This window comes from Hydra vulgaris, chromosome 09 (assembly GCF_038396675.1).
Source record: "Hydra vulgaris chromosome 09, alternate assembly HydraT2T_AEP".
Lineage (NCBI taxonomy): Eukaryota > Metazoa > Cnidaria > Hydrozoa > Anthoathecata > Hydridae > Hydra > Hydra vulgaris.
In genome coordinates this window covers 55,338,569-55,354,352 of record NC_088928.1, presented here as the reverse complement: position 1 = coordinate 55,354,352, position 15,784 = coordinate 55,338,569, and the positions used below count along the sequence as shown (strand labels likewise).

At 26.1% G+C, this 15,784-nt stretch overlaps 1 protein-coding gene across 5 annotated transcripts in view; it reads right to left on the bottom strand.

Moving 5' to 3' along the window:
- Positions 1 to 5,883: 5,883 nt before the first annotated feature.
- The window catches only part of LOC100199933 (sodium channel protein type 2 subunit alpha), an 81,019-nt gene continuing 71,118 nt past the window's right edge, over positions 5,884 to 15,784 (bottom strand). For 3 of the 5 annotated variants that reach the window (XM_065806084.1, XM_065806089.1, XM_065806088.1), the window contains exon 22: positions 5,884 to 6,543. In XM_065806084.1, the coding sequence (XP_065662156.1) occupies positions 6,514 to 6,543 (30 nt within the window). In that variant the 3' untranslated portion in view covers positions 5,884 to 6,513. Of the gene's footprint in view, positions 6,544 to 11,298; positions 11,323 to 15,784 lie in introns of those variants that run through there. The other 2 variants (XM_065806087.1, XM_065806085.1) reach the window with 2 other exon arrangements.

Here is a 15,784-nt window from a genome sequence, read left to right as displayed (position 1 = left end):
GTTGCCGTTTTTTAAGATCTATAGACTGTTTATTGAAAAAAAGGCTTCCGGGTAAGTTGGCAAAATTTTCACGGGGTAAGTTGGCTCATAGCATTTACAATGGAAAAATATATACATTTTTATAAAATTAGTTTTTTTTTTTTTAATTTTTAACAATATTGCAAAAATTTATTCTTACAAAAAAATTTAAAAAAATATTTTTTTTCTACAGATAAAAAGTGGGCTACTGTTTTGGCTGTTAAACGGACTAATTTTGGTACCAGCTAAAAGTAATATTATATTTTGGGATAAAATTGTTGCCAAAATTAACAGCAAAAAAATTTCTATTAATTTTGCGCTTAATAGTACATTATTAATCATTTTTATAGTTTGCGCCAACTTACCCCGTGGTGGGGTAAGTTGGCGCAATTTTTTTTTTTTTTTTTGAGGGCCCGGAAAGGCCCCAAGAATTTTTTTTTGTAAGTGAAAATTTTATAAGTTACCCAAATTCATACTCTTTAAGACTACACTTTATTATTTTCAAAAAAATGTACTATTAGGGCTACAGAGCTCATAGAGTAAAAACCGACGACAAGACCATATTATGACATTGTCGTCGTAAAAAAAGAACGCAAAAACTCGTAGAAGACCTTATTATCTTGTCTTCTACAAGTTTCCGCGTTATATATATATATACATACATATATATATATATATATATATATATATATATATATATATATATATATATATATATATATATATATATATATATATATATATATATATATATATATATATATATATATATATATATATATATATATATATATATATAAGAATAAGCAAAACGAACTAATTGAATTAATGGGGAATGAAGTTTTCAGATCATTTCAGTGATAAAGCGATCGTAATTATTATGTTAGATTGTACGCCCAATATCAGTAGATTGGAGCAAAAGTCTGTCATCATTCAAGTTATTGATGTCGCTTCTTGAGAAATTAATGTCAAAAAACATTTTTTGGTTCTTTAAATATCAAAAGTACGACAGACAAAGGTTTAACGGAAACGGTGTTGATGTATCTGGAATAAAATGGGTTGGATATTCCAAAATGCAGAAGAAAGCTTATGAAAATGGAAGTAACATGAAAGCCAAAAAGAGTGCAAACAAGATTTTTTTGAAGTTAATAACGATGCTTTATATGTGCCGTGTGGCAATCACAATTTAAATTTGGTTATCTACGATGCAGCTGCTTCATTGACTCCAGCTACATCATGCTTCGGATTACTTCAAAGTGTCTATATGTTTTGTTTATCGTCTATTCATTGGTGGGAAATTCTTAAACAGCATTGCCAGTTTACTGTAAACCAATTGTCCAAAACCTGTTGGAAATACAGAGTTGATTGCAAGGTTTTGCGTTTTCAGTTCAAAGAACGTTTGACACGTTCATGACACTTTGCAGGATTTGAGAAAGTCAGTACCACAGTTTCTGAAGGACAGAGCTTAGCCGATAAAATTTTTTCGTTTCCGTTCATCGTCTCCAAAATTTTTCAAAAACCTCAAATGAATATTTCCGTGGTCACCGAATTTCCTACAGTGTGGCGACGTTGAGCTAAACAACAGTTTTATTATTAAATATTTAACCATGAGTCAAGAATGCTTATCCGGTTTGGGGTTGCTGGCTATTAAACAAATAACCTGAGAGCAATTGAACTTTATTCTTTTATACACAAGTTTGTTTCAAAAGAAGTTTCATTTAAAAATGTTCAATTTTTGCAACAATGAAGCCTTTGTATTTTAATATAATCTTAAAGGAACACTAAAAATTAGCTTCAAATTACGTATTTAAATTGTAAAAACTTTATTAGCTTCAGTTTATTTCATAAATTCCTTTTTTCTTCATTTATTTTCTTATTTTCTTAAATTTTTTATTTCACAATTTTTTACAATATCAGAAATTGTAAATGTCGTTATATATATATATATATATATATATATATATATATATATATATATATATATATATATATATATATATATATATACATATATATATATATATATATATATATATATATATATATATATATATATATATATATATATATATATATATATATATATATATATATATATATATAACCCTGACCCTAATCCTTTCCCCCCTCCCCTCACCTCGTCGCAACATCTTAACTATTTAGTAACAAGTTTTGTATAGGTTTTCACAAACCAAAAACCACTAACTCCTTTCCCCATCTACCCTATGGCGTGACGTAATTTATGAACGATCCCAAAGGAGCATGATGCCCAGTCATGGTTTAAAAAAATATATATTAATGGTTATATAAAATTGTGACGACAAACGAATGTAAATGTATGATAATAATTGAATTTGTAACATTGTAATTGAAGAGTACACGGGAAAAAACGGCGGAGTCACATTTAAAAGTCATTAAATATATATATATATATATATTTATATATATATATATATATATATATATATATATATATATATATATATATATATATATATATTAAGCAAAAACAAGCCAGTAGAATTATATGTAAAGTGCATAGACACGCCCACTCCAAGCCGTTACTCCGGGAAATAAAAGCTTTTAATGTCTATGAGTTTAACGTGTTCCAAAATTTGTTATTCGTGTTTAAATATCAAAATGACATGCTTCCATAATCCTTTAATAACCGATTTCTAAAAATTAATCATAAATACTTAAAGAGGTGCTCTATCCATATTTTTAATTTACCTAAGTCAACTCTTAAAACGTCTGATTACTCAATTTCATATAGAGGACCTCGTCTGTGGAACGTTATTCTTAATGAAAATATGAAAACTATAACTTCAATAAATTGTTTTAAAAATATAGTTAAACAGTATTTACTGAATTAATAGACACAAACATATTTTTGTATTTTTAAGTGAAAAAAAAATCTTGTAATATTTCTTACTGTATGTATTTATTTAATTTTTGCAACTTGTCGTATTCTTGTTGTAATTATATTTTAACTTGTTTTATATAACGAGTATTTGTAAATTTATATAATGAGAAATTTGTAAAAAGTATTTTACGCTTACTATAGGGGCTTGATGACAAGTGTTCTGCCTTCTACTTGCTTTTTTTTCAATAAAATTTAATATTTAAATTTTATTGATAAAAATTGTAAAACAAGATAGTTGTAAAATGTTTATAAATGACGAAAATAAATGTTTCTAAATATATATATATATATATATATATATATATATATATATATATATATATATATATATATATATATATATATATATATTTATATATATAAAAAAAGGTTTTGAGAAAGAATACATTAATCATTTATAAAAGTCTTTGCGTATAAAATGCGTATCTATAAAAGTACGTTTGCCAAGAGCTACGACTTCGGGACTAATGATTTTTTGAAAAATAATGGCAAGTGGGGCAGCCGCCGCATTAGCACATTCTTTAAGCACAAATGGACTAATATAGTCATATCCGGTTGATTTGTTGGCGTTGAGAGCAGATAAGTATTTGTGAAAAGAATCTTAAGTGAAGATAACGAAGGAGAATAAAGCAAGTGTGGATTTGATATGGGTGGTAAAGGTTGATCTGAAGGTTCAACCGTGAATGCTGACCGGGACTGATTGTTTAGTATATTGGCAATGAATGCTTGGTTGCTGCTTATTTCCTCAGAGGCACAGTGGGACAGAGTGTGCCAAAATACCAAAAAATCAATGTCGGCATTGCACGGTGAAAATTTGTAATAATGGTGAAGACATGTTTATTAGAGGAAATATCTAGTTAAAAAAACATTAAATAATAATATAAGCGTTTTTTTATGCGGTTATTTACACGTTATTTTGAAATATGTTCCAAAACGCTATTTTGTTTTTTTTATTTATCAACTTTCTTACGCTACTATTGTTTTAAATTAACTTTATTGACTTACATATTAAAATATATTATTTTAATTCGCAATGTTTTTTTCGCTCAGACTTTTAAAAACAATTTAACTTAAGTGTAATCATTAGTTTTTATGCATCGAAAACAGACAGTTTTTGATACTTTTTTTGGCTGCTAGCATTTACTATTAGCTATCAGATAAACTATCCTCCAATATCCTCCGCATACTTGATTATGTAAATCTCATGCTAAATGTATGTAAATGGCCATGCATCATAAATATTTTGCTACTTTTTGCAATAAAAAAAGTTATAACAAAAGATTGGTCTTCGGTTGATAGTCAGTTGATGAGAAATACTGCACATGTAAAAAAGATGTTTAGTACACAAAGAATACCTACAAAATTTTTCATTACTGTTATAATATATAAGTTCTGTAAATATAAATCTAAAAAAGTTATTTTATGAAAAATACATGCATTGAAAAGTAATATTTTTGATGTTTGCACTGATAAAAGTTTTCTTATCCATTAAAAATTTTTCGTTTTTTTACCAAAATTTAATTTTTTTAACTTTTTTTTTTATATTATATAATTACATGTTTATTACTTTATTTAATAATTTTATATATAAATATAGCTATTCTAATAAAAAAAAACTACGAAAATAATTTTGGCACAAAAAACTCGATTTTGTCCCACTGTGAGATGGTGAGCACGTAGAATTTATTTGATTGCTGACGGTGCTTTTGCTATAAACCAAAGTTTTTTTTTGAGTTTGGTTAACAAGAGAAGTTTGCTTTTTGGCTAACTAGTGTTGCAATGTCAGAGTGCAGTAACCTTGTGGGGCACTTCCAATAGGAGGACCAATATTAACGCCGCGTATTTGATCGGCTGTTTCGCTAATTATGAGGTCTAGCGTATTTTTAAATAATACATTTATGTTAAGAGCAGTATTAACTTGCGCTAATACTGCCTTTAACATAAATGGCTATGTCTACTCCACGACCACAACAATCTTTTTTATAGTGGTTGTAGTTCGGAAGAGCAGGTGCTTAGGATTCATCAAACCAAGTTTCAACTGTAAAAATGATATTGTGGTTGTAGTGGGACGTTGCCAAGGCAGTTTCGTATAATTTATGAAGGTGTAGAGATTTGACATTAGTGTAAAAGCAGTTCAGTAACGGTTTGAAAACACTATTTTGTGGGTGAAGGCGAGTAGTTGATTGTGGGAAAAAAATTATGTGTTGGATGTTGCAGTTTAGTTGGTTTGGGCTGCTGCGAGTGCTTCTTTTCAGTTGACTAATTGGTGCTTTTTCCTGCTGTTGACGTTTATATTTTTGCTGACATCAACGCATTTGACTCTTTTGCTGAGGATAACGAAAAAAAAAGGGCTGGTTGAGTTTCCCGTTTGCTTTAAGACCGTTGATTAGTTTGTACTTTTCATTGTTTAATTTGTTAAAAAGTTCTTGGTCTGAGGGAGTTCGATCTGCTGTATAAATACTTTTTTGTATGCTTCATTGGTAGCCAGATTATTGGAAATGCTAGAAGCGCTTTCATTGGTTGCAAATTAGATAATAAGAGATAATGGAGCTGGTTGAGTGAGTACCGCGACAGTGGAAGTTGTAGTGTTTGGCGGCGATATGTTGATTTTGTTAAAATTGGCGGCTGGGATGCGTCCTACAACTTTGAAAGAAGCTGAGTAGTGTATATAATGTAAAGTACACTTTACCGATTGATTGATGGCGGAAGCATTGATATTGGCTGCGTAAGGAAGCTCGGTAATAACGACTATCTTAGCTTTTGAAGCCAGGTGTTTGTTTTCACGGCATATATGGCAGCATTGTTAGTGGCTGACCCAGTTTTGGCTTACATAGTGTTTATTAAAAAAATCAAACAGTATTTGTTATATATTAATTTTATTATTGATAAATTTTCATTTTTGGTAAGACCTATTTAAAATGGCGATAAAAAAATTAAAAAAGTTTCCTAAAAGTTTATCTCTATTATTCTACTGTTTTTACTAATTCTATTAAAAATACAATTGTATTTATTGCTGTAATAGTATTTACAATTTATTACTAGTAATATTCACAACTGGTTGTTGTGCTTTTAAACATTTGTATTAGAAATAACAAGAATATATATATATATATATGTGTGTGTGTGTGTGTGTGTGTGTGTGTGTGTGTGTGTGTGTGTGTGTGTGTGTGTGTGAGTGTGTGAGTGTGTGTGCATGTGTGCGTGTATATTTATATAAACAAAATGCTTTAATGCATTTTTATGTCTAAGAATTATAACCTAAGTAATTAACTTATGGTCACTCTTTTCGAACTGTTCTCTCTATTCTTTCTCTCTCTCTCTCTCTCTCTCAAGTTAAAGTTTTGAAAATATTGTTATTTCTTCAAAAATAAAAGCTCTTTTTAAATTGTATTATTAACATTTTCTATTAAAAACAGCGAGGTTTATCAAAGTATAAAATACTTAGTCAAAAGAAAATAACGAGTGATCTTTTGAACAATTTTAGACGCACAACGTTAACGTTTAGTCGATTCATTTGAGTAAGCCCGAGCTGCTAAATCAATCATCTTGAAGAATATTAGCAAAAATTTCATCTATACCCATAATGCGAACTCCGAATTGTTCTAAAATATTAAAGTATGACATTTGACAACAAGCAATCTTTTAAAATTTATTTAAAATGTAATATTCCTATCAAGATTTTATGTTATATATTTCAATATAATATATCTGCAGTATATTATGGAATTCATACTTTGGCCTTAATTTCCAGACCATTGAAATCTCAAGTTTTTTAATGGTATTTTGAGGTGAAGACTTTATTCGGCACTTGAATTATTTTAACTGTTGCAAAGACATTTAGACAATTCCTCAAGGAAATAGAAAAAAGACATTTAGACAATAGAATATTCCTCAAGGAAATAGAAAAAAGACATTTAGACAATAGAATATTCCTCAAGGAAATAGAAAAAAGACATTTAGACAATAGAATATTCCTCAAGGAAATAGAAAAAAGACATTTAGACAATAGAATATTCCTCAAGGAAATAGAAAAAAGACATTTAGACAATAGAATATTCCTCAAGGAAATAGAAAAAAGACATTTAGACAATAGAATATTCCTCAAGAAAATAGAAAAAAGACATTTAGACAATTGAATATTCCTCAAGGAAATAGAAAAAAGACATTTAGACAATAGAATATTCCTCAAGGAAATAGAAAAAAGACATTTAGACAATAGAATATTCCTCAAGGAAATAGAAAAAAGACATTTAGACAATAGAATATTCCTCAAGGAAATAGAAAAAAGACATTTAGACAATAGAATATTCCTCAAGGAAATAGAAAAAAGACATTTAGACAATAGACTGTTCCTCAAGAAAATAGAAAAAAGACATTTAGACAATAGAATATTCCTCAAGGAAATAGAAAAAAGGCATTTAGACAATAGACTGTTCCTCAAGGAAATATAAGCAAAAGAGCTATTACTACCAGCACATAATTTAATTGTTTACTTTTACCTATTAAGTGGAAAATCTTTTAACTGAATGAAAAAAAACTTGTTTTTTTCGCTCAAAGTTTCACTTTGTAAAAGTTCTACCCTTTTGATCTACAATCATATCTAAACAAAAGGCGTTGCTAAATTTTATTCAAAACAATTTAAAGCAAACCGACTAAGCAAAACCCTAAAGAAGTTCATATTCTGTACAAATAAAAATTGATCTCAAATAAATTTTTTTTAAATACAAGCAGAAAAAGCACTAAAACATTAAACAAAAATAAATATACATTTATTTCATTTCATTTAAAACCTAAGTTATAAATTATCAAAGATGAGATTTTTTTAAAAAACTTGGATTTAAGTTTTACAAAATCGCCTAAACTACGTTGAGTTTGTTGTCAGTGCAAATGTTGTCACCGTGTAAAACCATGTTTATCATGGTTTTACACGGTGAGTTTAATTTTACATTAGATTATTATTTGTCAAAGAAAAATAATCGTAATATAAGACAACAGGTAATAATTGAGTTATAATCTTTAACGTTATAAGTTACGGTCTTATACAGTCTTTTGAGTGTTTTTTGTAAATGTCGCATGATACTCTGTTGTATTAAAAATGGGAATAATAATAAAAAACATTGAAAAATGATTTTCAAAACACTTGAAGAACACAAAAAAGCGTACTTAAAGAAACAGAACGGTTCTTAGAGATCATTAAAAACATTTACTTCGATAATAAGTGCAAACCTCAAAATTATTACATATATACACAGATAAGACACGATTGAGAAAGATAATATTAACAATAATTGGAAAATTTCAAATATTAAAAAAGATCTAAATCACATAAAAGACTCTCAATTTTCAAAATGGTAAAACCCAAGAAAAATTATTACAGATAAAAGACACTTTGACAATGAAACCAATACTTTATATAAAAAAACAATAAACTTTAAAAATCGATCAAAAAGAAATAACTTAAGGAGTTATCCATAAAGTACGCAACGCTTAATCTAACATTAATTAGAAGTAGGAGATCATTTGCTCTTATGCGCGGAGATTCATTCAACACAGAGCGCTTTATTACTTTGAAAACCTTTTCATAAGAGCTAAAAATTAAGAATTGGAGAGACAGAAAGAATTACATAAAGTAAATGATGTTTTAGTGTCACATGATTCCATGATAGAAGAGGTTGAATTTAAGAAAATAACTTTGAATGACTCTACTTTTTGCGATGAAAAAATTCTCCAGGTTAAATATTAGAAACCTAGGTATAGTTTTATTTCAGAAACAAAATTGTAATTTTTACGAATATAATTTGTTTTGTTGGAATCTATAAATATGTAGATAAAATAATAACTATTATATGAATATAACCTAAGAATAACCTTTAAGTAATAAACCTATTAGTTTAAATATGTAAAACATGAAAGAGATTTTGACTTGATTTCAATCACGAATCTCAAAGGCCGACGCTTTATACTTTATTTTGATACAAAAGTATACAAACAGATTACCACAGATCTTAATATTATTCCAAAGTTTGCTCAACTTGTAGTCTCAGTGAGCTTCCCAGATAAAAACACCACAGAAGACCACTTTTTAGGAGTTGTTTAAAGTCCATTTTCAAAGGGAAGTTGATCAAGCAAAGTAAGTGCACAATCTTTAAGAATATTATGTATTTATAGATCAGATCATGTATATATATATATATATATATATATATATATATATATATATATATATATATATATATATATATGTATATATATATATATATATATATATATATATATATATATATATATATATATATATATATATATATGTATGTATTATATATATATATATAAATATATATATGTATAAATATATATATATAAATATATATATATATATATATATATATATATATATATATAGATATATATATATACAGGCCTAAAATATGTAAGAATATTGCTAGGGTATCTTACCAGAGTAAAATTATATATTCACATGTTTAGAAATTTATTATGGCTAACAAGATTTATATTTGCGCATTACCATTTTTAAATTATGAACACATTTTACACACCATATATTTTTATTGTAAATTGTTATATATTACGTTTATATTGTAGCATATATATATATATATATATATATATATATATATATATAATATATATATATATATATATAAATATATATATATATATATATATATATATATATATATATATATATATACATAAAATAAGTATAAGATTATTATATATTATTATAATAATCAATACTGCTTTGTATACAGAAATTAGGCAAAATACCGCAAATTTAGACCTATAGCTTTAGGAATGTGCAGCTAATTTAACAGCTGATCATATTTTAACCAACATTTATGCAACACAGCAATGTATGTTAATAATTCCTTTATGCTAAATAATGTTCTATAAAGATGCAAGTTTATGAAAATAGTCTCTTTTGTACTTTTATTTAATATTTCGTATTTTATATTTAATTTTTTGATAAAATTTCAATCTACTGTAATATTTATTTTTTAATAAATTTTTAATACACGGTTTTTTTTAAAATAATTTGTATTTTATATTTTTTTTATATTTAATTTTTTTAATATATTTTATACTTACTGTAATTTGATTTAAAAGTTAATCTACTATTAATAAAAACTTATCAATAACCTTTTATATATCTATAATTATCTATGTATATATATTCATCTATACTAAACCACTTAGGCAATCCTGAACCATGGTGCTTTGCAAATAACTTTGCATGGTACTTTGCATATAACTAAAATGTGCCCTTACATTTACATGAGCTTAATGAAAGGGTAGCAAGTAACTTTAGACAAATTTTTATGTTTTTAAAATCAGGAAAATCCATCGCTTGTAACGTCTCAGAAATATTAGAAGGGACATCTTGTTCAAAATTTAACCAGACGGCTCCCATAAATCAAGATCGCCAGATAAAGCAAATAGATTCGTTAATATTATTCCGTAAAAGTCACTGAAGATATTACGGAGTCTTTTCTAATTGGTGTAACGAGAACATTACTGAGATCTTTTGCACTACTAAAATCATTTTTGTAGAAACTATAGTTCCTACAAAAAAAGATATAAAGCACATGTGCTATAGCACATGTGCTTTATAACATTTTAAGGTTGTATCACCAAAACTTGCGTCTAGTTCAACACTGAGATGATCTGTCAAAGGAATCGTAATAACTAACTTGAAACAATTCAGAAGGAGTATTTTGGCTGCATTTATATTTTGTGTAATTTTTAAAGTCTGTTCAAAGCACATTTGATGATACTGATTAACTAAATTTCTAAGTGAAATTACAACATCTTTTAACGCCTGAATAAGTTTTAAACTATCATAAATATCATTACTCTTTGACTGCAATATTTGCGTTATGGGAAGAGTTTAGTCAAACACATTTCTTGTTATGCGCAAAGCAACAATAAAATTGAAACTTATAATTAGTTTTAGAAGGGACTTTTTATGCAGCAGAAGATTTTTAATTGTTAAAGCATTTAAAGACATTTTTTCAAAACAAAAAGCCAAAGGAATAAAAAGTTCTTGAAAAGTTAAAAGCAAACATCTTTTAACTTTCTTTTAACAGCCAATGGAACAGTACTTTCAATATGTTCCTCTAACCTCTGTTGTCTGGTAGGTGAGTGATTGAAAAAATATTATACCTCTATAACATGTGCAAGAAGATTCTTGACATATTGCACGCTGCATGAGGCCCAAACAGCTGAATTTTGCCTATGGCTATAGCAATCAACATATGTAGCTTTTTCAGTTAGATTTAAAATACGAGAGGACAATCCTTTGGTGTGACCAGCCATTGCTTCAGCGCCGTCATATGACTGTCCTCTGTAATTCATGATATCTAAAGAAAAATCTGAAATACGTTTTAACAAAATAAACATCACTAAGTAAATATTAAATATTAACACCACTTGTGCAATGTAAAAAGCTAATAAATTCTTCTCTTATATTAAACTTTGAATCAACAAACCGCATAGCTAATGATAGCTGCTCTTTATTTGAACTGTCATAAGCTTCATCAGCAATAATAGAAAAATATTTAGAATTTTTAATTTCTTCTATTATTGAGTCAGTAATAACTTCTCCACAACACTTTATTAACTAGCTAACAGTTTTTAAAATCCAACTTTATTTTTAATTTTTTAATACTACTATTTTAGCTTGTTGGTTTACATTTATAATTCTGGAATATAAACAAATGCATAAAAACTAATAGATTATATTGTGTAAAAAATTATTCAAAAAATACAAACATTCGTAACAGAATCTAAGATCTTTTTTGATCATACTTTTATTGAAATTTATTCTTGACTTTTTTACTACATTTCTAAGATGACATCTAGCAGGTGCAATAAAATCTTGAATGAGCTCAATGTCCTTAGTGCATTGCAGCATCATTAACAACATTAGCAGCTATTATTGAGGCTGTTATTGAGCCATTCTTTTAGATCTCTCCTTGATGATTGAAATGTTTAAGGAGAAGATAGTTGATTTCTTGGACCTTTAGCTTTCTCACCAGTAAGAGCAGCCAATTAGAATTTGAATATATGAATTTGAATAAACTGAATATTTAAATTGCATGTAGAGATGTACCGGAATGGAAATTTAAAATTTTGGCCGGAATCAGATTTGCCGAAATTGTCGAAAAATCCTGGCTGCAACAAGAATTATATTTATGTTATTTTTTACCTTCAAGATTAAAGTGGAAGCATGCACCTCAGCATCGTGACAATATAGCATATATTTATAGCCTATAGTATAAATATAACCTGTTTCATTAGTTTGATTTTTGCTTTATTTAAATATAATATGTTGTTTTTTATTTGTTTTTATGATTTTATGTATTGAATGTTTTAACGTGCATAGTATTTTTATTTAAAATCAATTCCTTATTTTCTATTTTATCATTTAAGTTAAAATTGAAATATTTTTGAAAATTGAACTAGTTTGTTGTCCACAACTGGAGAACAATTTATTTTGCACCATAATAATCCTAAACTTCCAGAAATTCTTACTTAATTGAATATTTATCTATTTTATTAATTGAAGGTTTACCTTTAGTTCTTCATTGTCTTGTACGATAATTTTTTGATTTAATTTGCACATTTTGTGTCATGTCTTTAAAAATAAAGGCAAAAGTTAAATTTTGGCATTCGGGCCTAAATTATAGTATTTTCGACCGGAACCGTAATGAACTAAAATTATGAATTCGGTCAAAATTCCGGTACACCCTAATTACGAGTATTTTTTTTGAAGACATTCAAATGCAGCTATTCAAATTCTATTGGCTTAATGATTTAGTGACGCAGATACACAAATCTTTTCAATTAAATAATTTTAATTCGTCGTATTTTAAAACTCAAACTTTTTAAACTAACTTTTACAACGACAACAATAACAAGAAGCTATTTATTTTCCTTAAATCATTTTTACAATTTTATTAATAATGATAAAAATAAAAATAATAACAATAATAATAACAATAATATATAATAATAATATAAGATAACAAAACTAATTCAAATTATAGTAGTAGTAATAATAAGTATGTTTACAAAAATTACAATGAAATAATAATAATAAATATTATAATGATAGTTATAAGCATAAAATGGTTTATAATAATAAGTTTATGATTTATTAGGATGGTGTCACTCATAAAAATCTGATCAAAGGAGTGACACCAATTTTTAAATATAATATAAGTAATAATAAGCAAAGATATAGATTAAAACACATGGACCGTAAACACATAGATTAAAGCAAGTAAAACATGCATCAAAAATAAACATGCAGAAATCATAATTTTCCGGTTATAATATTAAAAAAATAAAAATAAAATAAATAAACAAAAAGTACTGATGATAGTTGTAGTAATAACGAAAAGAAAATTAAAGGAATATTTTAATGGTAAGGATAATGTCTGAAAGTTGGAATAAAATGTTTTTCAGAATTTTTTATATTGATTTTGTTTAATATGAAGAAAAAGTAATTTAGGACGTAGTTTTTTGGACTCATTCAACATGCATACAAGACTCCTTTTCCATTCACAGACGCACAGATAAACAGTAGAATGTTTACCATACTTCTAGTTTTTAAAAGATGGTATATTTAGTTTTCCATTTTATGTTTCTAATAGAGTAGGAATGTCCTAGTCTACTTTCTGTGAACAAGTTTGTAATGGAAGATGGTAAATTTTTATTCAAGGAGTTAAAAACAAAAAGAAGATTAGCATACTTCATTGGAAATGTTGAAATGTTAAGTTTTTTGAAGGATATGTGTGTATCTGATTTAATTGGTTGGAAGTTTATTAATCTAATGGAATGACGCTGAGACGATAGCAACTTGTTAATGCGATAGTTTCTAACTTGACCCCAAACTTGACAACAATAGATCAGATGAGATGAGAGTAATGCATAGTTAATATTCTTAAACGTAACTTTATCGATATAATGACGAATTATTGAAAGCATATCGTTAGTTCAAGATCATTGTAAAAGTTTCATGAAATATTGGCGTCAATTAAAACACCAAGATAATTAATAACTCTTGAAGGATATAGCCGTTTATCATTAATTTTGATTTTAGTTTCAACATTTTTAAAGAAATAGTTTTTTCTCGTAGATAAAAAAAATAAATAATAATAACTCTAATATGTCTTAACAATTTTTTCGATGTTAAGACATATTACGAAGAGGTGTGGAAGATGTTGCACCCTTCTCCCTCCTCCAAAGAAGGCGATTTTCAGGTTATAGTCGGTTTTTTACAAATTTAGTTGGCTAGTCGGGTATTTGACACAATTCAGTCGGGCTAACTTTAGTTTTGAACTTTTTTTTTTATCTTAAGAAGCCAGTCAATAGTTTTTAAAAATTCACACCCCTCCAACCCCCATAATTTTTTTTAGTTAGTTAATTTATTGAAAAATTAAAAAATAAGTTGTGAATAAGCTTTTTATATTATTAATCTACAATAAATTGCCTATCAACTGAGCAAAATATCAAAAACTCACTTTTTTTTTCAATTTTCAGAAAATATTTGGTGTTGTACCTTAAATAGTTTAGAAAGAATTCTTGAAAACTCAGAATAGTTAAAATCTATAAAAATGTTTGTGGGAATGCTGTTTGGATCTAATGAATCTTTTGGATTCAATATAGATATAAGAGATAATTTCGGTAGTATTTGTTGGAGATAATAATAAACTATGTTAATTTGGATATTTAAAATGCTTTTGATAGTTAGCATATGACGAATGAATATTGGATATGAGCTTATGAGCAAAATTTGTTAAAAAAAAAAGTTAAATGGTTCAGAGATTCGGGTCAGTTACGCATGTTTCATTTTCTTACAAACAGTTGGGGAATGGTTTATTATAATTTTTGACATTTTCGGAGAAAAAACTTTTTAAATGGATTTTTTCATTATGTTTAATTAATGTAATCATCATATATTTACATTTCTTAAAAATACTTTTAAATTTCTTTATATAAATAAGATCTTTAGATCTTAAAATTTTTTCTTTGGAAATGATTGTGCGCTTGAATAGATTTTATAATTTCAATTGAAATCTATGGTTTTAATCGACGTTTAATAACAGTGGAACTGCAATATTAGAGAGAATGTAAGAAACAATAAATAGGAAGTAAATATGTTATTTATAATAGTTAAAATAATACTAATGAATAAATTATTAGAAACATGCGATTATAACATCGAAGCACTAACAATTATAACAAATAATAATAATAATAACATTAATAATAATAGTTTAAACAATAACGCAACAGCCAAATAAATAGTTAAGTATAACAAAAACAAAAGTATTAAACAAAGTTATAAAATCAAATTAAATAAGTAAAAAAACTAAATAAAAGTTAAGAGAAATATAAACTAAAAATATAATAACAATAATTTAAATAAATTAAAATATTAATAAAATTATAATTAATTAATATAATATTAATATTAATTATAATATTAATAAAAATTATAATTTAAAATATTATAATATTTCAAAATAAATCTAGTAATAAATTGTAGTAATGTCAATAAAAATAAAACACGTAATATTTAAAATATGATAAAAATAAAATTATAATTAATTAATATAATATTAATATTATTAATATTAATTATAATATTAATAAAAATTATAATTTAAAATAATATAATATTTCAAAATAAATCTAGTAATAAGTTGTAGTAATGTCAATAAAAATAAAACACGTAATATTTAAAATATGATAAAAATAAAATTATAATTAATTAATATAATATTAATATCATTAATATTAATTATAATATTA